Source organism: Neopsephotus bourkii, unplaced genomic scaffold (assembly GCF_033783945.1).
Source record: "Neopsephotus bourkii isolate Nb327-2 ecotype Australia unplaced genomic scaffold, CSIRO-AGI_Nbou_v1 NB_1346, whole genome shotgun sequence".
NCBI classification, from domain to species: Eukaryota; Metazoa; Chordata; class Aves; order Psittaciformes; family Psittacidae; genus Neopsephotus; species Neopsephotus bourkii.
Window position 1 is genome coordinate 1,756,612 of NW_026901826.1, and position 27,166 is coordinate 1,783,777.

Consider the following 27,166-nt stretch of genomic DNA (forward strand, 5'->3'; position numbering starts at 1 on the left):
ACGTAGCAGAGCACCTTGTAGAAGCACGACTTTTCAGTAATGCAGAAGAAAACAACATATCTGTTACCTGGTAAATGGCAGGCATACATTGTGGAGAAGCATGCTCTTATACTTAACAGTTTTTTGGAACTTGGATTTTTAGGGAGGGGTGTTTTTTGAGGGGGCTTCAGAAAGGTCTGGGTTTGTGTTTTTCTGGGGTTTGGTGTTTTTTTTTTGGTGTGGTCTTTTGTGGTGGTTTTTTGTTGTTTTGGGTTTTTTCTTTGTTTTTGAGGTTGGGGTCTAGGTCATTTGGGTTTTTCTCCTGTTAATAACAAATATCACAATATTTTGTCCCGTTGCTATTCCTTCTTACCTGTTTGTTTTGCTGGTGAAATTCAATTCATTTCAAATGAAAGATTAATGATCTTGGGGTTTTGGCTTACAAAAATGATAGTTCTGTCAGTTGTAATAGTGATGAGGGTCACAGAAACATATAGAAATAGATGAATAAATTATATAGTGGTATTGAAATTACAGCTAAGGAATGGATCCTTAGCTGAATAAAATGCTCACTAAGTGGCTTTGTATTTCAGGTAATACACTCCAAATCCAAGAAATATTTTAGTGTTGTGTCTCTACAGTTTGGTTTTGTGGTGTTTTAAATGCAAAACTGTAATAAATTAAGTCTTGTTCATCTTTGACATCTTTCTTATTTCTAGATTTTTTTTTCTCCTGATTAGTCTGCTAGCTTTAAAAAAGCTCTTTTAGAAAATGTGGCACTTTCAAATGTCTCACCTTTTCATTTCTGTCAGCTGCAGATCTCCTTCCTTTCTGTCTTCTACTGCTAACACCACCATTCTTCCTCCTGTTCAAAGTCATTTTTGAGGATGACATTTGTGAGGCTTGCAAAAGAAACTTTGAAGAAAGAGGGCATTTAGGAAAATGTTTCTGCTATTGCTGTTTTATTTCACATCTGTATTCCTTTTAAAAAGATGTTCTTTCTTTTCTTAACTACAATTACCTAATGCCTTTTTAATACAATACTTACATTCTCCTGTAACAAAGGAGGAACACTACTGTGTTTTCCTTTAAACATGGATCACTGCTTTGTGTGCTGACTGGACTGTTTCTAGCAAACACAGGTGAAGTGCTATTGATAAAGAAACGTTTGCTATGAACTGAGCAATTATAAAGAGTACAGGGTGAAATTCTGGTGCTCTAGAAGGCAGAAGGAATGATCTATTGGTTTCGTTATGCATGTAGTTCTTCCTTACAGATTTCTCTTTCTTCTTATGTCACTGGGAGAAACAGGGGTGTTTGAGGTTACCTTAAAAGAAACAAACAAACAAACAAATTCCCGTGATTCTGAGACACATAAAAGCTCCATTCTGGTCAATTGTTAACTTTTTACAAGGAAAATTTGCACACAGTCTTGTCTTAAGGGGACAGAAATATTTGAAAAGGCAGAACATTAATTTGGTCATTTGCTGTCAGACCTATGAAAACCAGGTGAATAGAATTTCATAATATTTTTAATAATTTTCTCTGGAAGAGCTATTTCATTCAACTTTTATGTTTTTTTAATGACTCACAGTCTTTTATAGATACAGAATGAAGACAAATATATTTTATGTTTAATTTTTTTTCTTACATCTGACCGTTTGTGAAGACATATTCTCTGAAACACTTTAATTCTATCCCATATGTTATCTATAAATAATACATGATGCATAGTACTTCTGGGAGATAACCTGAATAATTCACCTACAGTAATATGATCATGTTGTACTTCAGGTTATAAATCTTTTATTGCTGTAATACATTGTCATATAACATAAAAAACACCTTTCATTTTAAATTAGTGAAGATGAATACTTAATAAATGTTTTGGATTTGTGAATTATTATTTTGCTCATATTTATTATACCTAAATTTCATTTTATATCTGCTTATCAACCAGTAGAAGTAAATGAAAATTGTATTAGAGAACAGTATAAACCATTTAACTAAGCTAATTCTTAAATTTATCCCTTCCAATATAAATAGCTTTTATACTTATAGAGAAGACTCCCATAAAGGGATCTGGCTTGCAAGCTGATATTATTAAAAAAATAATTCTCCTTATTTTGAAAATTAATTTAAATTTCCACAATTCTTAAACTCAAGTATGCTTTGTACCTTCTATGGCCAAAAGTCAGGTTGAATTGTATGTGAGGAAACAGGGACATCCATTACTATTTAACTAAAATGGCATGTGTGAGGAAACAGGAGCATAGCATCCATTGTTATTTAACCAAGAGTCTTGTTAAATAACAGGAACGAGCAATTATTTCACATCGGCTGACCTTTAAAAAGGAAATGCTGTCTTTATTAATTCTGAATGTGTCTGTTTGCATGAACTAAATGATGGAATTTTTCAGTGAGACAGCTTGTGACAGGGATTATCTGATGAACATAGTATGCCTGGAAAGTGTATTTAGCAGCACATTTACCATTATAAAAAGGTGCAGGTGAACCATGAAGTAAATTAATGCCTGGTATCCCCTCTGCACACCTCCAGTTTTATTTCTGGCAAATAAGTGGTGGCTCATTTGGGTAAAAATTTATATGAAAATGGTGTTTTTTTATCAGATTGTTTTTTTTCTTGCCTACAGCTTCATAACACAGCTTAATTATTATGAATTTCCTTTATTCTGTTTTTTTATTATTTTGTTTTTGCAGTTGTGTTATATTTTGTCACCAGTGTTTGACTTGTATGAAAGCATAATAAATTATTACATCTTAATTGTATTTATTCTAAGAAAGTGTTTATGTCCCACAGATATCAATACTAGAATTTTGAAGAAAGGCTCAGCAAGTACAAATCTAGTTTTTTCATCTTAGAATTGTTTGGCAACACCAAAAAATATTCAGTGTTTCCACCATACAATTCTGTGACGACTGTACAAAGCCACTTTCAGGAGAGGAGTGTTTAACACCCACTATGTATTTAAAGTAGTGTATCACTGAAGTAAAACTGATAGTCTAGTACAGTTTGGTAAAGCTTTATAATGTTTGTGAACTACCAACTATACAGAATAATGAAAAAGCCAGATGCTAACCCATAATTTTTATTTCAGTAAAGTCTGAATTTCTAGACTTTGTAAGAAGCCATATCACTTATTGGAAATTTTTGCTTCAATTTTCTTCAGTGTATTGAGAATGTTTAATCCAGCTCACGTACACCTGGTAAATACGTAAAATGAAGACGATCTTTACCTTACTGAAGATGATCTTTACTTTAGAATATTTTCATTTGCTTTAAATTCTAGATCCCTCTGCGCCACCAGCTCCATCTAATATCAGGATTGCCAATATCAGTGCAAACAATGATGGGAGTGTAAATGTAATGATTACTTGGGATCTTCCAGAAGAGCCTGATATCCCAGTGCACCACTACAAAGTTTTCTGGAGCTGGACATACAGCAAATATGTAATCCCAGCCAAAAAAAAGAGAAGGAAGATTACTAATGGGGTAAGAAAGAAATTAGTAAATGAGACAGAAGTATGGCTTTTTTCTGGCACAAAATAGAGTGTAAGTATAAAATATGTGAGAAATTGCGATGATTTCAGCAACTGGTAAACTAGTGGTGTTAATTTTTAATATCACCAACCCCATACACAATTTTGATCTCCCAGCCCTATCTTTCACTGAACTCAGGGAGAGAAGTAGACTTCCACCTTTAAATGCAGGTAAATACTATAAGATTTTGCAGGAAAGAATAGAAAGCTAAATGCTATTTGTCGTCTAAATTCAGGCTCATTTTTTAGTGTTTCTTAAAGATATAGTGCTTTGTTTTATTTAAAAAGCTAACATCATCTGTCACATTGTCTTTTCACTATGCATGTAAAACTCGTGACACTGTGATACAGAGTAACCATTAAATAATCGGTATAGGTCCAAGGGAAAAAAAAAAACAACCGAAAACTCATCAAATAAGCTTCTGTACCACAGATCTGACATACTTGCTTAGCAGCCAGCTCCTATGAGTTTTTTGAACAATGTATCAAATACTGCTTTACTGGAAAATTATTTGTTGTGATATCCCTAAGCATATTTCATACTGTTTTAAAGTAATTAACAGAAATAGAAATAATTTACGGATTACAGGCCTAAACTTAATTCTCAAAGTTTTTAATAAGTGTATTGTGGGAATTTGGTCCCAGGTCTATGTTAAATCTGTGTTTTGGCTATGGCTGCCCACCTTCAGTGTGATGAGTGACAGCTGAAAAGTTGTAGTTCCCTCTGTCCCTCAGTCACCAAACCCTCAGAGAAATGAAGGTGATGAAGGCTGTGTGCAGAACTTGTACGAGTAAATACAGAAAACAGAGTTCTTTGTTGTACTCTTAGAATGCCACTTTGACAAGACAGGAGTAGGGTTGGCCTGTGCTATGTAGAAAAGTTTGTGTTTCTCTGAAAAGCTGACATTGGCTGGAGATCTTAATGACAGAAGCTACAGCCTAAAGCTACAGGGGAGCTTTTCCTCCACAAGCTGGTCCTTAAATAACAAAACCCAAAGGATTCTAAGATTGAGCTGGGTCCTTAATTTTGAATTGGCATTTTGCATAGGATACATCCTACTTATAAATATGTTACAATAGATCAAATACACAACATTACGGTAATTGGAACCAAGTTCTGACCTTGACTATAGGGAAATCCAGAAGATCCAGGACTTAATATAGAGAAAAGGTAGGCTCTTAGAATATATTTCTTATTACTCCTGTCTGACTGTAATTTTTTTTCTGGAGCATGAAGTTGAATGGTTGAAATAAATAGAATATGTTGAAAAATGTAGTAAATGTTGGATTTTAGCTGTCTGCAAACTGGCTGTCTAGAAAAAGTTTCCAATTTGTTTGCTAAAACAGAAGCTGGGGAATAAACAGCGTAAATTTCTTTGGCTAGATTAGTTTTAGCAGAAGAAAAACAATAACGTTATGTAGAAAAACACCCTTTATTTTTTTCCTATACAATAGGCGTCTGTATTTGACAAGGAATTACCAAAATTATGCAAACATCAGGAAGAGTAGTATTTTAAAAATTATGCAGAAAATCAGAGCCTAATAAATACATTTTAAAGAAAGGAAATTTTTCTCTGTTGAAATTCATACTTGAGTTTATTTTTTAATTTCAAAAAAGTAGTGTGCCTAACATAACAGGCCTGCTTTTATTAAGTGCCTGTTTCAGTAATACTATAACTGCTTTGTATTTTTATTCTATTATAGGCCCAAAATTATGTGGTCCTGGAAGGACTTCAACCCAACAGCAACTACAATGTAGAACTGCAGGCAGTAACACGCTGGGGCCAGATACGCCTAAAAAGTGCTAAGGTTTCTCTCCATTTTAGTACAACTCAGGACACCAGGAATAATAGTGAGTAATTGTATTCAAACACCTGAATGCTTTATCTATTCTTTATCTGGAATTTGAATGTTTTATGTAATGATTTCTCAAATAAAAAAAAACCTTTCCTTTTTCTTTTTTTTTTTTTTTTTTACCATCCTTCCTTCTCATGTTTTGTTTTGTTTTCTCTTCTGATTAGAAGTTTCTGTGAAGTTCTGGATCTCAGTGCTAAATTTCAGGGTGTTTAGTTTTCAGTCCAATCATGTTGAATGTCATTTCACCATATCACATCACAGCTCTGAGAAAGAACATGCAACTGAGTTGAGTTTACATACAATCACAGAAGAAGGCTGGTGCTTGGATTTCACCTGGATCTGAGGCTGGGCTGCGTCCTGGTGGCTTGGAGGAAATCCTGGGTGCCATTATACACGCCTAGCCAAAGTGACATTGGGCAAGCTATTGAACTTCTTCTTTCGCATTTTACTCTGAGAATAGTTTTACAAACTTTCCCCACTTGGCAGCAGGGATAATTAATCAACTGATGTTTGTCAGTCTTTATTGCTAGTCCGGACATTAGGTTTCATCATCATAGTATTTAAACATGACATATAACAAAAACCCTCTAAACTGAAGGTAACTGATACTGGACTGTGTCATTTTTTTCTATACCATTCTGCACTTACTGTGAGAAACCCTTTTGCTGGTAGTATCAGCTCTCTCCATGGCCTCTAATGTTCTGTCTCTTGTAGTCTGTATCACCAGTGGGTTTGTGTTGGGAGAGGAAGATTTTTGTTTCACTTTTCCCTCTACAAAAGATGTATCCTCTACCAAATGGAGTTCATTTAGCGTGTATCTCATAAGTGCCTTTGGTGGTTTCATCATCTTATGTCTACTCTAGTGGCACCTATTTCCTGTCATTGTCACAGCTAGATTTCAATTCCTTCCACAATTTTGCTTGAATAATTTGCCCTCTCCTTGGTTGTTTTACTTCAGAAAACAGTCCATCATCAGTTTCTGTGAAAGTCTGCTATCTCCTAATGTCCAAATGGAGTTCATTTACCCTGTACCTCATACGTGCCTTTGGTGTTTTTTTTCATTATAGACTTTCCAATGCCTTGTGCTTTATTTCATTTTGCTGTGGTGACCTTCTTGGACCAAAAGGTTTATTAATTGTTGTATTGTTTTTTAAACCAACGTAATACTATACTAAGAGTAATATTTTTATTTTCTCCTATACTCAAAGTATTTGACTGTAATGTTCAAGTTATGAACATACATTTAGTTAATGAGCAGTATTTTCTTAGTGCCTGAGTGCTAATGTCACATATTTTAGTGGATAGAGCACTCTGTTGAGAAGTGTATTTAGACCTCTTTGGACATTTTTTTTTTAAAAGGCTAAATTACAGCTTACATAGAAAAGCAAAAAACCCTACTCCTGTAGGAGATGCAAATTCATCTTCTGAATCTCACTGAAGTTAGTTAGGAGCAGAGCCAGTTCTGCTTGAGGTACTTTGGAGAGTGCTCAGAAGCAGATGGAGAAATGTGAAAAAGAAAAAGGAGAATGTTGCCTGCATATTATCTAGGACATGACATTCATGGCCGGTCTTTATTTGGGGACTTCGGTGGCCTTTGGGAAGTAGCTCCAGAAGCAACATGCCAATTTTGTTGAAGTCCCTCTGTCAGTTTTCTGCTGTCTGTGGAATTAAGCTCTGGGTTTTTTCGGTGTCTTTTCCTATTGTCAGAATAAAAAATAGTCTGTAACCCACTGAAGTAATTTAGTCCTGCAGACCTCTGTGAGCTTTGACCCTGGCCCTCTGGCATTATATTTCCCCACACTCAGAAATGCATTGCCTCACTATATTTGTAAGCTTTGCTTCTGGGAAATGTAGCAAGACTAATTCTCTTGATCTTTATATAAAGATATTCTAAATCTGTGTCCTGGTTTTTCTGGAAGTGGAGCAGACAGAGAACATAAAAGCAGATACTTAGTAAAATTAAAATCCTTTCAATTGAGGTATACCAAGTAAATTTAAGTCTATTCTCTATCACTTTTATTTCCTTTCAGGTAGTATAAACATTATGGTTACCTTGAAAAATAATATAATCATTTTGTTAAGTTTGGTAGTTTTGCTTTAATTTAAAACAAACAAAGAAAATGTAAAATTGTATCAGATTAAGAAAGGGATTAAGAAAGTAAGATTTGGCCAAAAAAACAAGTGGGTTTCAGCTAAAGGTATATGTAGGGCAAAATATTCAAGTTTACATGTTACTCATGATAATTATTGAAACTTGAATCTTACTTTCTCTCAAGTATAATTAATTAATTATTAATAATTTTCCACTTCCTTATTGTTGAAATCTTCATTTTTCATTTATGTCTAATAATAAATTACATACAGCTTTTTTAAATCTGATGCAAATACTGTTCTCTGATTTGGAATGGATGTATTCGCATGTGTGCAATGAAAATGCAGTTCGAATGAGCATTGCTGCCTTTTCAACTGGAAAGATCTATAAATATTGTCAACTCTGCTAAATGTTGGTAAACCGTTGCCAAATGAAATTCTTGATGAAGGACATCTCATTACCATTGCTTATTGGAAGCTAGACACATAACACCAAGGGGATTGCTCAAAGTTAATTTTGCTCTTACAATGTTTTCCTAAGCATTCAGTGTTCACTGTTGGAAACAGGAAAGTGAGCAAGAAAGATCTTTAATCTGACAACAGTGTTCCTACATAGCATACCAAAGGACTGTGTTTACTTTGATGTAATAACCACATGTGGCACTCTGTGGGTTACACTCCATGCTGTCCTTGGGTTTTGTGTATATTCAAACACTGCGCAAAGGCCATGAATGATTATACAGATACTACGCCTGTTTAAAGAGTCAGTGTGTTAACATTTCTAGTTCTTGGGGATATAAATATACTCCCTTTCCTTATGATTCCTTTCAAAACTTACAGAGCATTTTCATACTAAATTATTTTTCTCTTTTTCTCTCTCTGTCTAAAATATTTTCTGACTGAATTTCAAACAAATGATATGCTTTTCAACCATTACGGACAACTTGTTATTTATGTTTATTTCATTTGGGTAAGATACTGAAATAAGATAATTTGGATTAAAGATAGTATAATTTTCTGAATTACAGCACTGTTAACATAGTCATTATGCAGCACATAAATAATTTCCTGATTGTTCTGTGTATTGCAGAGGAACGAACATCTTCTGCTGGGAAAACCCAGAGGGGACTGGCAGATCATTACCCAACCTTTCAAAGAAGAAAACCCACTCGTTTTCTTAAAATTGGAAGTCCTTTCTATCAGGACAATCAACTTCAGGTCAAAGTATACTGGAAGAAGACAGGTTTGTCAAATTTACTGTTTTTTTTCTGAGGAGCTTTCATCAACAGCATCAGAGTTGTAGAACATTACCATAATATGATGAACCTCATACAATAATTCAAAGTTAAATCCTACACCAGCACTTCCATCCTTTCACCTTCATGTCTGAATGAAACATTGGTCTCCCTTTGTGTTGTCTGTGTAAATGTCTCGCAGAAGGAAGTAATATGAATTAGCTATCCTAAAATTACAGTCAGTCACGTTGGGACACTGAATCTTGCCACAGCTGAGATAATTTTTATTTCAGTAGAAATTGCTTCAGTAAAATTTTAAATATGAAGCTGAACTTGGTCTAGTGTTCCAAACAGCTTTTGGGGCTATGAGTGTCGTCTCCTGGAACTGTGGTCGGAGGGTCTCAAGCATGTACAGTTCTCGGGCAAAATTTCATCTAATGACACTACAGTATCACTTGAGACACTAAACTGCAGTTCAAACCACAGAATTTAAACCTATAGTTTTTTATGTTAGGACCATGATAGGCTTTATGCTAAACTTTATCAGTCACCTTGAATTACAGAAGGATGAATAATTGGCCACAACCACTGGAAAAATTTGTAAGTTGTTTTTTTTGCTAGGCTGCATTCACCCTCTTGTTTTTCAGGAAAATCTAACAATTTTATGTTTTAAGTTTTCCAGTCTAAAGGAAAATGCCATGAACTTTAATTGTCTAATCAGAATAAGAAATAAAAAAGGGATTTTCCTTTTGTGCCTCTTAGGAGCATATAGGTTGTTACACATTGCTCCACCTTAGCTATGATGGGTTCATAAAATGTTATCTGAAAATGTGCTGACACTGTTAGTGTTTTAACTTGGAGCAATCTCCATGTGCAGCAGTAGCACATGTATAAAATCCACTTGATTTTTGTCTTTAAAATAAAGGCCTATAAGATGGATAATCACAGAATCATAAAATTCTTATTCCTCCATAAAATCTGCAAGCTTCGGCTCAGCCTGACTACTTACACATTTTAAATGTTTGTCCTCATCTTGGCTGTGCTAGTTTTCATTTTTTCTAGCTTTCCTCACTATATCTCATATTTGCCTAACTTCATGAAAAGCTGGAATAATTTGAAGTTTAAATAAAAGTTGAGGCATTTTTAATTATGAATACTAAGCTTACTTAAAAAATACAGTTTTGATTATCCAAAGTGAGATTTGCATATTCTGAGCTTTGAACTGATCACCTTAAGCTTCAGCTTCCTGCAAGTGGGATACAACTCATTGTCCAAGCTCGTTTTATATCAGAAAGGAAAAGCAGGTGACTTCTGAAGCAATTCATCTCACTCAGCAGCAGAATCATTCCTTGGAGAGGCTTCTCTTCCTTACTGAGTGCAGAAGGGAGCCTAGACAACTCATTTGTAGAAGGCTTAGAGACACCTAACCATCTCTCTGTGAGCTCAGGTTCAATTCTCAGCAGACTGAGCTTAAAAAACATTAGGAGAAGGATTTAAAGATGAGGAGACTGTGACGACTCCCGCTGGCATAAGGTTGTACAACTCACACTCTGCAAGCAAAATTCAGCCCAGTACAACAATTGATCCAGCTGCAGCTGCTTCCCTTCCAGCCTGTTTGCAGAAGAAACATTGTGAGTCCTATGACCAAAATGCCAGCACCCCTAGTGAAATGTGCCATATTAATAGTTTTCTAAAATTGGTGGAGAAAAGAATCACGACCAATACAGCAGTATTCCTGTTCCAAAGAAGATGCCTTGAGCTAGTTGTCAACCAATTATAATGATAACTTAGATATTGAGCTTATAAGTAGACATTGTGTCATAGATACCTAAATATTGACATATAAATCTGAAGCTGAATACTACCCTGTGTTACATACCTGGAGGTAATATTTGTATTAAAGGTTGTAGATGCCTATAAAAGAAACATAGTAATCAGCATTCTCATAGTGGCTCCTAGTTTGGAAAGAAAAGTGTTTGGAAGTGGTGTAATCTCCACAATTGGAGATCTTCAAAGACAGATACGGCATAGACCTGCTAGAAATTACATGGATTTACATGCTGTCACCTTGTGCCAGGGGTGGATTAGTTTTGTTCTTGAGTAACTGACTGTACAGCTGACTCATCTTTTGTGAATCTCTATACATCCAGCTATATAAGGGAGACACCCAGAGGTCCATCTTCATCATGTGCTGGGAGCAAGCTGTCACATGCACTGTGGTATTTAGGTATATGCCCCAGACACACAGTAGAAGACAGCTTCATTTTTCTCACAAAATGAACAGTGATGGCAAAGGTATGTGAAGAGAGCAGAATATAGCAGTTTCTCAGGCATTTTTCCTTTCTTTTCTTAAAAGGAAATAGAGTTCTGAATGACAGCATATGTTCCGAGTAACTCAGCAGGAACTATTACCTCATGTGGAACTGAAATATAGCCAGTTACCTGCTCCTGAGAAGCTAGCAGCTTCTATGAGCTCATACAGGAGTTTGGAGGTTATGCAGTGCATAGATAAGATACTGACTGTAAATTTAGTAGTGACAATTTACTGCAGAGCAAGTCTTGTTTCACCGTGCAAGGAACACAGCAGAAGAAGCATATTGGCTGTGTCCTGTCTTTATGAAAGACAGTAGTTACTGGAGCCAGCTGTGCTGGGAGATGTACCCACACATCTTTCTGCTTTATGAACTGTGCTGTCTCTTCATGTTTAGGGAGTTATAAGAAGTCTAAGAGTGCAGCAACTGCAATAGAAAATGAGAAAAAATTAAACTTCATCAATTGCCTGATGTCTAGCCTGTTTTCATTGCAGATAGTCAGTCAGAGTTCACATCCTTCCTGACAGAGAATTGTCCACTTTGTCTCCTACATGATGTATGAAACCAGCAGGCCCTGTTGATTGCTCCAGTTATTTTTTCTTGCCATTAAAACCAGCACTTGTTTGGTGGTGGAACACAGATATTCTATAGTCCTAAATCAGGATGTGTGATTTAAAACAGGTAAAGATTAGAGAATGGTCATGAAACCATGTGAAATAAGTGTGTTGGTAATGGTAAGAGGTAACGTAGAAAAATAATTGAAGAAATAAAATTTGCGAGCTTGAACATGTTGGACATTTGTAAATTGAGCAAAATTTCAATTGGTTGTAGCAATCTTTGCTTTGTTTGGTTTGATTTTCAAGATTTTTTTGTACTTTCGGTGATAGACTTCATGGTCCTAACAAGATACAGTTGCACTGATGATGAAATAAATACTTTATACAGATTTTAAATTTTTTTTTAAGATGAAGACATTTAAACCAGTATGTTATGTTGATAGAGAGTTTCTTTCACTGAAATGAAAACTTTAATGGCTACTTAAATAGCAGTCGTTCATTTACTTAGAATAGTTTTATTTATTTTCTATAGTAATAACTGCTCAGAATTTCTGTTGTGCTCCTGAATTCAGTGCTCATGCCATTCTTTGAAGGCCTGAGAATTCTATTTTATTTTATTTTAATTTATTTTTTTTTATTTTATCCCAAACCAGGATGGCCTTATAGAATAGTTTTGTACTGCCTTCCAACATTGTAGCATCACAGCACACACAGATTAGAGAAACAAACAGAAGGAAAGACCTGTGTGGATTTTTTATACCACTTAAAAAACCATAAACATGCTCCTAAGGTTGTTTTAGGTTATTTCTTTATTTTCATTGGTCCCTTTGCTAGCTGAGAAATTGAATTTGAACTGTTTTACTCAGTCTAAAAAGGACAAAATAAATCAGGATCACAGAATAATTTAAATGGTTTGGAAGGGACTTCTGGAGGTCAGCTGTTCCAACCATCTGCTCAAGGTAGAGCTAACTCTGAAGTCAAATCAAGTTCAGTCCTATCTGTAAGGCCCTATCACAGATGTTGTTACTGTTTTCTGAATGACAGGGAATTTGTCCTTTATGATTAGTAGCCTGCAGAGGCTACCTAAATAGATTGCAATGTACTTTAGTATTTCCAGAAAGCAGAGTCGTATCTCTTAACATTCTAAGATAGTTCTGCCATTACTATGAGAAGATGTGTTCCTCATTGTCATTTGCAAATGTGCCTCTAGGAAGCCAGTGAAAGAACACAGTGATGACATCAGAGCTGAAGCTCCTGTCTCTATATTATTCCTCTGAATCGAATTCATCAGACCTCTGTTTTGTGCAATAACTGCAACAGAGGGGGGGTTGCAAGCTATTACTGCACTGGCTTTATTACACATTAAAGAAGTGATTGCTAACTAGAAATCAGAAGCTGAAAAGAGTGTTAAAGTCTGAGTAAGTAGATGGAAGATCCTATTTCCATATGTACACATCATAATGTGCCACAGTTTGGTAGAGGAAGACTTACCTAGGCCTGTTCTTCAGGTGTTCTTTCTTAAGTCCCATTAGTTTCAGTAAGCGTGAAGCATGAATGGAATGTAGGATCTGGACTTTACATTAAAATAAATCTCTCTGAAACAATCTTTCGGTTTGAATGCTTGGGTGTGATGGCAATAATGGCTTTACTTCAGGATGTAAGCTAGCAAAAATAACTCCACACTTCAAGCAGTACAAGGTGCTTAGCAAATGCACATAATTTTGCTAGACAGTCATTACAAAAGCATATCACAATTATATGAATACAATAGCTTCTTTGTGAAAGAAGAAAATGTCTTTCACTTGCTGCCTCTGACTTAGACCTGGGATTAGAGAAACACGGTACATTCCCACTTCTGTAAATGAAAAGAAGAACTTGCTCGTGGCCAGATATTTTGGCCATCTTGACCATATGAGATTAGAAATTATGTGCTATTTATGTCTCATAGTGGAATCAGCTTAAATCACTTTTAATTCCTTGGTGCTGGAGTCACAGAGTACCATCCATTACCAAGAATGGATGCACTCTGAACCCTCTGCTTAAAAAGATTAGCTACTTAGGATAATTAAGATCCTCAGTATCTTGTGCAATAATCAAGACTGAAAGTGTGAAAATAAAAAGATCATTCTGTTTCTTCTGTGCCTCAGTGGTTTGGCAAATAGAGAGCTGAGGTTTTAGACTTCAGCTGAAAAGCCTTCAAGTTACAGCATATTTGTGTCTGAAAAGAAAGTATTTCCCATAGACAGAAGGAGAAAAAAAAATGTTTATGAACTCACTTCATCTATTCTCATCACTTGCTGCAATAATTATAATACATTAAAATAATAGAATATAATTTGATGTAACAATGATTTCTTTCCAAAACAAGTTACAATGATATTTTCTGACCCATTACTCTGCCTCCATTACCATTTTCTTAGTGCCTGTTACTGCTTAAGTAAAGCTTTAGTTTCCTTTTCTTTGAATGAAGCCTGTGTGAATTTACATCCACCTGTTTAAATTAAACATTTAAAGTACTTCTGGATATTTAAAATCAATATATATGCCCCTTGGTTTTGCTTAAAAGGACAAATATTTAAAATGCATTAAGAGTTGGCTTCAGGCTTCTTTCTTTGTGTTTCTCGTAAATGCTAAAGCAGAAAAAAAAAGAATACTTGGAGCAGGGAGAGGCAAAGAATCCTCCATTGTCTGATAAATCAACGAAACACGAATAATGAATTAAATTACAGGGAAGAATAAAATGCAAGCCAAGGCAAAGCGAACAGAAAGCTGCCATGAATGCTTTTAAAACCAGATCTTAGGAAAACAAAATTAACTTAGTTCATGGAGACAAATGAAGTGACTGCAATAAGGTATTGCATATGACAGGTTTTAAAATAATTGAAAGCTTTCCCTATGTTATCCAATAGTTCTTTCTCATGGAACTAGAGCCATTGAAACTAGTGAAACCCTTCAGTACCAGTTGGAGTTTCTAGCTGTTATTGTAAAGAATTCATCAGTAGTTACTTAATGCTAGCGTAATACTTAGTTTGATACTAACTGTTGTACTAGGAAGTTCAGTGTTTGAGCAGCTGGCCATTTTCTAATTGTAGATATGTAACTAGGAAAATATTTATACTTGAAGGTATCACTTTGGTCCAGATGGTTCTTTCAGCCAGAAGACCTCACTGGTAATTACAGCAAACTCTACACCAATGTATTGCCCTCGTACTTCCGTGTGAATACAGAGACATTGGCTCAGCAGGGATTGATTGTGTGGGTATGCATAATGTGCACAGTATTTAGAGATTTAATTAGTAAAGCTGGCCCCCAGCACAGGAATCTTTGACTAGATCACCTCTTCAGAAATTCACCAGTAGACATTGCATAATTTGCTTTTCCATGTGTGCTACAGCTGACTCAGATGCCTGTATCCTGTAGGGTTAGGTAATGCTGCATCCTGCATGAGTTAGGTAATGCTGTCAACTTTAACTGTCATGAGAAATTATTCCAGAGTTAAAAGAATATCCTGTCAAAAGTATCCCTGTGTAATTCCTACTCTTCCCTAACTTTGTCTCACATAGGCTTAATGTAGTGCCAAAAAAAAATGTCTTTGCCTTTTCCTGCCTGGAGAAAATGAAAAGGGGAACCTTTTTCTGACCATCTCCAGTTATATTTGTTATGCTTTATAAACTGATTACAGGACTCAGACTGTTTGGTTTGCATTTGCTTCATGTCCAAATGTGAAGTGCTAACAATGCTTAAAATGTTCCTGGTGGCTGACATAAAAACATCAACAATTTAACAGTTTGGCAGAGCAGGTTTTATGCAACTTCTCAAATGGTATGCAGTTGATTAGTGGGACAAATAATTAAGTTTTAAAATCACATTTACAGTAGAGGCAATCTCAGTGGCATCTCCCCTGCAAATGGGACAATACTGTGGAGTCTTTTCAAGGGCACAGTTTACTGCATTTCTTCATGTTTTCACAGGCACAACAGAAAACTGTTACTGGCTTCCTTTCACTTGCTTCTAAACCTCCATACCTTTTGGGGTAGGTGATTAAAGCTCTTGGTATGAGAGGCTTAGGGGCAAGGCTGTCCAACAATTAGTCCCAGGAATGTAATTGGAACAAATTCAAAGTGTGCCAGGAAATCAAGTATCATAAGTCAAATCAGAACTATCTACTGTGATCCCAGAGCTCAGACAGCACAGAATGATTTTGCTTAACAGGCGCCCACTGATGTCTGCTGAAAGCAGACTGTGGCTATACTGGGCTGGTTTGGTCCAGTACATGCATCAGACTGGTTCTAACACTTTGTATGGTTGATCCACTTACTGCTTCATTGTAAAATTTACATAGAGCATGCTGTTCGCAAGCCCTCAGTATGACATGAATCATACTCCAGAATACCTTTTGTAATTGTGAAAGTGTATTTAATGTGACTTAATATATGCATTTAAATGTAGTATTCTTTTTATTTTTTAACTTAATAACTGACTACAAATTTAAGCTTAATTTTTTCTTTCGAACTTATGTTAAAAGATCAAATAGAAGTGTAAATGCAAGTTACCTGGTCCATGAGTGCAATTCAAAGGTAGACCATCCTTATGTGGGATGAGTACCTGTGGTCCAACTGCAGAGACACATTCAATATAGCATTGCAAAATCATTTACCAAGACTTACCTCACTTCAAAGCACTGAAAAAAATTAACTGTCCAACTAATAAATAAAATCTTACCTGATTTGTAATTCTTCAGGAAAAAATGTTTTCAATATCAGTATCTTTATGTACCTTCAAAAATACCTGTCTACCCAGTATAAAATTTTCAACTTTTCTTAATTACTTCTTGAGTATTACCACAACCCATACAATTAATTAACAAAAAATGCAGAACTTTATATATATACATACATATACAGTCGCTAAGATTGTCAATGGCAATGTCTGTTGGTAGACAGTCTAAATAACTGAGAAAGACAAGCTTTTTACCATCAAATTCATCCACTCCTTTTCCCAGACTATATCACTAGGTCATATTCAGTGAAAGTTTTGTCTTATATGTTTACACTGTCGTACCTGGAACAATTCTATCAGGCCTACTGTGAGTAAGGACATACTGAGGTGCTGCAGTTTAGGAAGATACCTTTCATCAAGTATGGGGTAGTAACTGATCATGAGTGGTCTCTTAGCCTGCCTAAGTTCTGAAGTAAAATGGTTAGCTTATGATCCAAGGGAAGTTAAACTATCAGCAGGGAGTCATCATGCTTCATGGTGATGGCAGTTTAAACTAATGAGTGTCCTCTTGTAAATAGGGTCAGTTTTCCTCCACGTGCTTCTTTTTAGCTTGTATCATTTAATTAGAATAGTTTATAAGGTGGCCACAAACACCACAGACAGGGAAGGAAATTGGTCTATTTGAATGAGTAGCTGGAGGTGGAGGGAAAGACACCAAAAAAGGGTATTTGACACTGAAATTGTAGTCTAAATTTAAAGATGTCACATGTATGCAGCTGATGAATAATAAGTTTTTAAACACCAGTTGCTTTTACTCCTGGGGCCATAAGCTGAATATAAAAATATATATAGTAGTCTAGACCAAAAATCCATCCCAACAGCTATTCTGTTCTTGTCAGTGACCAAAAGCAAATCAAAAGGAGCATAAGAATAGGGCAAACATGTAATGATACTTCTGCACATTATTGTCCCAGCTTCAGACAACTTCTAGTTCATGAAATTTCCTGAGCCAAATGTGATTTCTTTTTTTTTTTTTTATTCACTTGTGATGCATTTTGCTTTCATGATAATATCTAGTGTCCTGTCAGGGTCACATAAGTCTGAGGCATTTGAAACATTCTGAATTATGGAGTTCCAGAGTTATGCAGTTCCAGTGTTTTAAGAGTTTTAAGGTTCCTTTAGGAAGAACCACATTCTTTTTATTTGTTTTGAAGCCACTTCTAGCTTTATTTGGATACTAATTCATGCATTGGAGACACAGAAAACAGTCATACTCTGTTCACCCTATCTGTACACACATAATTTTATAGATATTTAACTTGGTTTTGCTCTATTCTTTCTCGTAGAGCCATAGTCTTAAACTGCAGATTTACAAACTGCATATTAATGCTATTAACATTATGAATAACATTTCAGCAAAGCAATATCCTGATATGACATGCCATAATGCTTACCATGCTGCAAGTCCACTTTTGGAACTTCACGGAGCATTGTACATGCATGCAAACCCACCCATACAGATTTTGCATAGAGTAAGAGAGAGAAGGGAGGTAGAGTAAGATGGGTCTGTATCTCGTCTTCGGAACTGGGAAGGACTTGCAGATTACCTACTCTCAATATAGGCTCCCTACCTAAGTTAACATCCAGATTTGTCAAAGTCACACAGAAGGCTAGAGTTAATGATAGAGTGCCTAATGACATTTTCAACAGATGTGTAACCATAGCAAGCCTTGGACTTGTTTGTTTGGGATTTTTTCTTTTTCATTAAATTCAGGTTTTGGATGCTTAGCTACCTTTGAAAAACTGGCTGTAAAGGAGTAATGTGGGAAGCTTCTGTTCAGGCTACAAGCAGCTATTGTGAGACATGGAGTTTGCAAGAGGTAGATTTCCTTGTAATAGAAAACCGGAATGAGATATTGTTGAACTCACTTTGTATAGGATGTTGTATGGAGAGAAAGGAGTGAGGGTGAAGGTAATCCAATTTAGGAACGATACCAAATTTATATCCCTCAATATAAACATCTTTAAACCTTGAGAATTCCTAGGTCTAGATGTGGGCACAAATATTGTGGCTCAGGCCTGTCTTCAAGTTACACACTAACTTTTAATACCATTTTTTGAAAGGCTTAACACTGTATTATACAAAGAATGTGTTCTGTAGAAAGAAAGTTTATTTTGAATGGCATAATGTGAGAAACAAAATCTTTATGAGTTAATCAATACTGCTTATAATCCACGTAAGAGAAGGAAACAGTATTGTTTGCCTTGTTAGGAAGCATTTATGGAATGGAGTTTAAATGTCAGCTGGGGGGTTTGGTGTTTATTTTAATCATACTGCTTGAATAGATGATTATTAAAAAGTTCTTTTTCTCAGAGGTGTCATGAATACCATGAATTTAATAACCAAACATTTTACACTGGATTTCTTTTCTTCTTTCTATCCTTCTGGATGAATCAGTGCACAAGCAGTTAAAAAGCCTAAGCTGTTTGTTTTGGTTTTTTTTACTTAAAAAGCCTGAGAGCATTCACATCAACAACACAGTTTTTACAGGCAAGAGTGCAGAGCAGCTCACAATGCGTTAGCACATCAGTGTAGGATTTCGTCATTACTTGAAGGTAAATCGTGTTTACCTATATATCCTAACACTGATAACTCACTTTGCATTTTGCTAAACTGCCATAAGTAAAATAACAGTTGTTATTCTGTCATTATTTCTTGTCCTATCATTAGCTTCAGATAGCAAATGTTGGCAAGAAACACCATGATTCAGAGAGGCATAGAGTGGCTCATGAACCAGTATGTGTTATGATCAAGTACTGACAGATCATGTTTTGCTTCTCTGCAGTTAGCTGGAGTATTCCTTCCCTGTTCTTCAATTATGCTGTTACTATGGTCTGATAAGTACAGTGTGGATCACTTTATATTAATTGTGTCTTCAAAACTGACGCAACTATTAGTAAATAACAGTGCTTCATTAATTCACTTGGATTTTGCCTATATTTAAGCTGTCCCTGTATATTTTTCAGGACCTCTCCAGCATCTGAGTTTTAGCAGAAAAAGCATTTATGGAAACTTGCACACTGTAGAACTCTGTTTGTATGAGGAAGAGTAGTGGCCTGAATGCAAGTCTGAGAGCAAAAAACCACTTCATTGTATTCTATTTCAGCTATGTGCATAACAGTTCTTGGTGTGGAAATACAGGCAGGTTACCCTGCAGAGCAGGTGCTGGTGTTCATCCTCCAGCCAGAATGGTAGAGTTGGAAGTAGTGCTGTGTTGTATTAGATATGCATTTGTAAAGGTGTATCAGGGGTTGCATACTGGGAGAAGGTAAAGCAGGAACATTTCTTCAGGAAGCCTTTGTACACATATTTGGATGCTTCAGAGATTATAAAATATTTTTCTTTATGCAAAATATCATACATTTCGCCACTTAACCATTGTTACTTTTATATTCGTTATAGAATAGTTTCACCATTCAATACAATGAGATAAATAATTTTTGTCCTGAGTGGTGTGTTGACACAGGATTTATACAGTGCTCCACAAAATCGTGCTTTAACTTTGCCACAGAAACAATCAAGCTTGTAGATACTGAAACATGCACTTCATATGCCCTGAGCAGATTCTGCCCTGTTCTGTGCTGTTAAGCATAAAATCTTTACCCCTCGTTATAGCCTATTTTTCGAGCAGTAATGCTTCAAGAAACATGATCTAGAAAAGAAGTTACTTTATTTTGCTCTATTTCCTTCTTTCTATTAGTCTAAAACAATTGAAGACATGTTCAAGGCTATCTTTTAGCTATAGTTTTTATGATCATTAGTGTCTTGATCATGTAAGTGGTGGGTACTAAACTTTCTGGCCCGATCCATTAGCTACTCTTAAATATTGAAGTCAACACGACTGTTCATATCTTTAAGTGCTTTGTTGAATCAGGGCCAGAGTGCTTAGAAGCTTGTAAGATCAACCCCTCAGTGCAAGAACAAAAACAAAAACCATGTGGCCAGTCAGAAATAATCATCGCATTTTGCTGTATGAAATATCAGATTTAACAATAGAGAATAAATCCAAAAGTTTAGCTACATGCAGAACAAATTCTTTCAGTCATTTCCTTACCAAGTAGCTTCACAGAAATTTCAGTCCCCTTATGGCATTCTGTTTGAAGAAATGTTAGGTTTCAATGAAGACAGCAGGCTTACATACAGATAATTATCTTCCAAACTTTGATAGCTCCTTTTGACATACAGTTAGCATATTAATTATACGTATATACTTTTGAGGGAGTCAGTTTGCTGAGTAACTTGACAAAAAATATAGAACACCTTTTCTTTCGTACTGAAATACTCATTTGACGTGCTTGTTATTTATATTAAATTAATATTTTTGTGCTGCCAGGTAAAGGTTTTCATATGTGTGTGTCTTGTTTTATAATCTTTTTTTTTTTTTTTTTACTGTATTTTAACCTAATGGGAAAATCTCTCAGACACTGGTTCTTAATTACTTCAGATCCTGTTACAATACAGAAATCAGTTACTGTGTTTATTGATGCTAGATATTTTTATTCTAATAAACCTTAATTTGAGCTGTTGTTGTTGAACATGTCTGCTCTGAAATCTTGTTTTCTAGCAAATCCAATTTGATTTTTTCTTCTGATAAGTTATTGTAATTTGGTTGCCTGCATAATAAGAGTGTCACAGTTGGCATTAATTGCTATTTTGATGCCAAATTGTAGAGACCCATCATCAGAATAACATGCTAATCTAGAGCTGAAATACTTTTATGTCAGAAACTTTTGTCATTGTCTCCACTCAGCAGGTTTGGAATAGAAATAAGGTACTGTGAAGTGCTTGCCTAAAGACTTCCAGGAGACTAGCGCAGGAACTAGCCCCAGTTCCCCAAATAGTATGCTACAATTTCTTGCTATGGATCAGGGAATACCTCTCCAACCTGTTTACATGGCCTCCTGGAGTGACAGTAGGTTATTGTCATATTGGTGGCATTGGATTGTATGAACAAATTTCTGTTCCTGCCTATGGCATGCCGGTTTTCTAGTTACAAAGGAGACTCCAGTTCCTCAGCATTGTCACATTGGCACCTTTCTGCACCAGTAAACGTAAAATAAACCTGAAAAAAATATTTGAGGCAAAGAAAAGAGCTGTCTGTAGTAACATGGTAGAAAAAAAAGAAACCACATTAGGTGAGGTTATTCACATGGTTGACAGTAATGGAAATGTACTTCAGAACAGAAATCTGACAAAGATAAGGAAAAAACCCACTTTTTAATTTAGTTTATTTTCCGTAAACTGTAGAACCACTGAAACCAGAAATTCCAGCTAGGAAAAGCTGCAGAGTTACCTGGCATTATGTTGGGTGATTTTTTCTGAATGGGTCTCAGAGCTTCAATTCTGTTGGGAGATTATGGGATTTAACAAATGTAGAATGCAGGCCTGTGGCATTCCTATTGATCGTCATGCAGCTGTGGCCTGGGAGATGTTGTGGTACTTTAAACAAAACTTTTCAATCTAAGATGCTTAAATTGTGCATATGAACCTGAACTTTTCAAAGTGGTAAAAAATGCATTTGTCATTGTCATTAATAGGAATTTGAGCTGCTTTTACATCTTAAAACTACAGAATAAATGTGCATTTCACCCCTAGAAAAATCTTAAATATATCTATATAATTTTATTAAAATGAAACTAAAAATTTTGGGGTCAGTGGGGTAGGGGAAGCAGAAATATCTGGTGAAGAACATCTTCCTAAATACAATCAATAGACTGATAGCTTTGTGGAGATATTCATGTGAAATTAAGGGTGGGTTTGGGTGAAACATGAGGGAGGAAATCGAAACAGGTATCTTTTCAATACACTTTAGAGCATCCCCTAATCAAGAGATTTCTAGTTAGAGATTTAAGATTTCTGTCCAACAAAGTTAGCTGCATAGTCTTGTTCAGCAAAAGAGCTAAGCATATATGGAATTTTAAGAATATGTTCATGTGATGTTTGTATAGGAATGTTTTCTTAAGTCTAGGAAATCATTTGATACTTCAGAAAATTTACTTTAAAAATCATAGCAAAAATAATTAATATTCGCTGATAGTTTATTTGAAAAGATAAGCATTGTGCAACTGTCTGAAAGATCTAAAAACCTTTGGCTTGGGCAGAAGGAGATCATTTCCTTGTCAGTAACTAAGAAATTTTTAAAGTAATTTTCCTGGTTTGCCCTTTTTTTTTTTTTTCTACTTAATTGTTTGAATAAGTTGTCTGCCATAATAGTCCTTTAAAGGACTTAAGCGACTATTCTGTTGACTAATTTCACAAGCTTAAAAGTGCTCAAATGAGTGCTAGCACTTAGTATGCCCTTCAAGTTTAGTGTTTCTATACAAATATTTTGAGTTCTGGGAAATAGGAAAGCTTGCTCTTTGTGCAAGCACCAGTCTTTTTAGTGTCAAACAGTATACTTTCTAGCCATGAGAACAATGAAGTTATAAAGCTTTATAAAGATTCCTAATTGGAAGTACAGATTCAAGAAAACTCTGAACTATTACGAAGGAGATTGATTATGTACAAAAAGGCACAGCTGAGATATCAGGGAATCAGACTGAAGGAAACTGAAGGTAATTTCTTTTCAGTGTTATGCTTTCCAATAAATTGGCCAGAAGCAGCCCCATTAGATACAGGATATTTTGTTAATATTAACTACTGAAATGACTTCTCAGGAAAAGATGTGGCTGTGGCTTGCACTGTATTAAACTTAGCTGGACTTTGTTCAGAGCCATTAGCTTTGGTAGCAGTGGCTGGCATTCAGCTAGACTGCAGTTTGGACAGCTTGTCCAGGACCTACCACTGAGTTTGTAATGGACAGCTGAAAACAAAAACTAAATACAATTATAGTAGTGATCTCACTAGGATAGTGGCTGTTACTGAACGGGAGGCTTAGAGAAGCTTTTCTTTTGCTAAAAGTGACTCTCTAGAGCCATGAGCTTTATGAGCAACTCTATAAAACAAATGCATATTTTCATTCTTTTTTTTTTTTTTAAGTCTCTTATGTGGCTTTTTAAATCATCCCATACATCTTGTCGCCTTTTTCTCTCAAAAAATTTAATTTCTAAACCAGTCTTATTTCTTAATATGCATACTTCATGCATGCACATACACTGAGCTTTTCGTGCTTCTAACTAGAATGTCCCACATTTTCTATTTTTTTAAAGTTTCTATCTTAAGAGCTACTTCCTTATCATATTTCAGTATTGCAACCCAAATTATGCAGACTTTATAGCTGACAGTATAGAATTTTTAAAAGGAGAAAATTGTTTTTATTGTTATCAAGTGTTTTTGCATTCTTAACAAAAAGCAATTAGCATGCTTATGTTCAAACCTTTCAGATAACAGCAGTCACAAAAACGGAGATTTGAACTGAAGAATTTTTAGTCTTGAAAAAAAATAATTTAGGGAAGTCAAAAAAGCATGCTGCAATGGAAAGTTTTGGTTAGACTTAGCGGGTGCTGTCATGATGCATTACAGTTTATAGCAGTTGATGTGGCTGTATATATGTATGCAAAAGCCTTTCTGAAATAACTTAATTACATGCACACTGAAAATAGGTTATCAGGATACCAGATGTGAGCACTATCAGATATAAGATTCATTTGTTAACTTTGCTTAAATGCAAAATTATAAAATGAAAATCTTCATCCTACATTTACAGTCCAAGTTGATAGAAAGTGAAATTAATAACAAATAATAACTTCTTGCTGATTTTCTAGTTCAAATAGAGAAGGTATCAGAAACTACAGCTGTTTATGAATGGGTTACAAAGGGTTTGCTAGTGCAAGAGAGAAGTGGGAAAGAAGAGAGTGACCAAGAGCAGAAGCTCACAGAAGCAATGGAGGTGGAGCTGCATTGTAATCCAACAAAATTCTACTGTGCCAGGAGGTGGAAATGCCAAATATCTTGGGTTGCAATCTGTTTAACTGCATTTCTAGGCAGAGGCTTAGTAAATCTCTGCACAAGTGTATCTGGGTGCTGAACTGTTGTAACCTCTTGATGTTTGAGACTTATTTTAAAATGTTTGCCCATCAAGAGATATTTAGTGGCCTACCTGAGATATGTGTCTTATCCAGTTCTTAATGGCTGGATTATGGCAAGGCTTAATTTGCTTGGATAATGTATACCAAAGACAGAGTGATTTTTTTAATGACTTGCAAGTGAAAGTTATTATAAGTGAAAATAGCCACTTTTTAGCTTTACAGAGAGCAGCCCACTTTACGTGCAGATAGTTGAAAGTAATAAATTGTGATTATCAGATAATATACAATCAATAACACATTTATTGTGCTTAACTGGCATAGAGTGTACGTTGTTAATATAGCATGATTAATATAGCAGCACAAAGTTTTCAGGTCTCAAGAAGCTAGGTATTCTGTTTTTTTGCCCCAGGAGAGGGACACAAGCAGATGACAGGCAATAACTGAATGAACTGAAAGAGATTAAATCAGATGAAACCTATTTATAAATGCGCTGTGAGTTTGTGTCTGCATCCAATAGGCACATCAGGTGGGAAAGTTCAGCATCTAAGAGGCAAGTGAAAGCACATCAATTTTATTTTTAGATGAGAGGGAACAATCACAGGACAGTTATTTCTTTATAGATTTATTTTTGGGAAAAAAAAAAATTGAGTTTCCAGAGAAATTACACAATTAGCACATATGTTGTTATGATGATAGCTGCTGAAAAAAAACTATTTCAAGGAGCTTCTAATCAGTCTTTTTACCACAAGACCATTTGAGCTAGTTTCAGACACTACTTATTTTTTATTTCATTTACAATCCTTCCATTCTGCATCCAAATTGCTCATAGCAGTCTAATGTCAGATCAGCCCTTAAGGCATCAAAGATATTTGTTTTCCTTCCTGAAACCCACAATTAGGGACTTGGCATTAGTGACTGTCATACCAAGCTATTTAATAATAAGAGACATAATTTTGTATCCCCTGTATAAAGATAGAGGAGAACTAAATCCAGAAAAATGACAGGATGTATTTGCACTACCTGATGAGATTTTCTTTTGTCTAATTCCTTATTGCCCTTTGTTTTGCTTCCTTATGCAAAAGGAAGCATATTGTATTAGACAAGAAGCTAAAAGAGCTGGAAATTGGTTGAAGGCTTATACAATTGATACTGTAGCAAGTTTTGTCATTGATTTAAATGGGAGCAAACTCAAGCGTTTAGTGTTATTCCTAAGAGTCGAGACTAGAATTTTATATGGACAGAAGCTGAATACTTGTTATGATGTATTCTGAAAGAAGAAAGTTCAGGGATTTGCAGACATTTTCACATATTTTCAAGCACAGATTTCTCAAGCCATGCCAGGCAGCAGGGTTGTGATGCTCTGACAATATAAGCAGTCACAGGCAGTTGACACAAAGTCATTCCCATAATTTGCAGGATGCTTAGAAGTAGCAGCATTGAGGTTATTTTTTTAATGTTCAATATAAATGCTTGATTTAAGAAAAAAATGTAAGCAGTATATGCTTACATATCAGAAAATGCCAATTCACTGTTTCTAGATTTATCTCCATTAGCTGACATAAGCTTTAAATTACGTAAGTATCTAATATTTTCTCCATTCTAGTGAGGAACTACCATCTCTGCAATACTTAAAACTCCTATTTTTATCCAGAGAAGCCAGAAAAGTTGCAATGGTGAAAGCATAGTTATGTTTTTTCCTCTCTTTTTTTATCATTCAGATACCAGCATGAATCAATTCCAAGTCCACTGGTTACAGGAGTCCTGTGTGCACAATGACACCAAAGGACGTGGGAAAGTAACAGAGCTGACTTATGTAAGTGTCCACCCAGCCTTCTGCTTGACTCTGAATAGCTTCTAAACAGTATGATTTATACCATGTTTCACAGATAAATAAGGATGTTTTTTCTTTATGTTCCTCTTTGACGAAAGTTAATGCATCTGGACTCTTTGGTTGGGGTGTTGTTTTGTGGTGTTAAGGGTTTTTTTAATCCATACTAGGGTAATTTTTGTTGGTTTTGGTTTTGTCAGTTTTAGTTAGGAAATGAAAGTGGCAAACGAACTACTAAGTATATCTACATTTCTAGAACATACAGAACATGGAGCTTTATCTATAATTAGTACTGTAGGGGTCTAGCAAAGTGCCTAAACTGAACAGTAATAATAGTAATTAATAAACTAGGTTTTCTTTTAGACATGCAGGTGGGGTTCACAGCCTTGGGGGCAGTAACAGAATAAGAAAAAAGGACCATAGGTGAAAAATACTAGACATTAAATCTGAAAGGCAGGCAGGTATCACATAAGAAGAAAAGCACTATATAAGTACATGTCAGCCCAAATATATATTGCAGTGACAGTTTTCTTCATACTCAATTTGTTGGCAATCTAGTGTCATCTGTCTCTGTAAAGCATTTGAACAACATTGTAATGTGTTTGGTGCATCATAATTGATTTAGTGGGTTATGGAGAACGGAAGAAATCACATTTCACCTTTCCTTCTTACCCTGACATATACTAAGAGATCAATTCAGTTGAGTTAATGGTATGTAGAAGTACAGTAAGTCAAAAGACATCATTTCTCATGCAGGAGACTGTTAGCTTGTACGATTTACTGCTTCATGGGGTCAGCAAAGCAAATTATTAGAGGTGGATTAAAAAAATTATTATGACATATGTTAACATATTTCAAGTTATGCACATTGAAGATAGGAGAAATTTGATATTTTAGGAGTTTATTTCTGCTAGAGGTCAGAAAATATCTTTGTAAATTTGTCTACATGCATTATAGGATTAGTTCATTATTGGTGCCCAAAGAAGTGGTAAATGCTTC

At 35.4% G+C, this 27,166-nt stretch overlaps 1 protein-coding gene across 5 annotated transcripts in view; it reads left to right on the forward strand.

Annotated features, from left to right (window-relative positions):
• Nucleotides 1-27,166, forward strand: part of ANOS1 (anosmin 1) — a 134,295-nt gene that overhangs the window by 99,885 nt on the left and 7,244 nt on the right. For all 5 annotated transcript variants that reach the window (XM_061366479.1, XM_061366477.1, XM_061366478.1 and 2 more), the window contains 4 exons: nucleotides 3,291-3,493; nucleotides 5,245-5,392; nucleotides 8,579-8,731; nucleotides 26,058-26,152. In XM_061366479.1, the coding sequence (XP_061222463.1) occupies nucleotides 3,291-3,493; nucleotides 5,245-5,392; nucleotides 8,579-8,731; nucleotides 26,058-26,152 (599 nt within the window). The remainder of the gene's footprint in view (nucleotides 1-3,290; nucleotides 3,494-5,244; nucleotides 5,393-8,578; nucleotides 8,732-26,057; nucleotides 26,153-27,166) is intronic.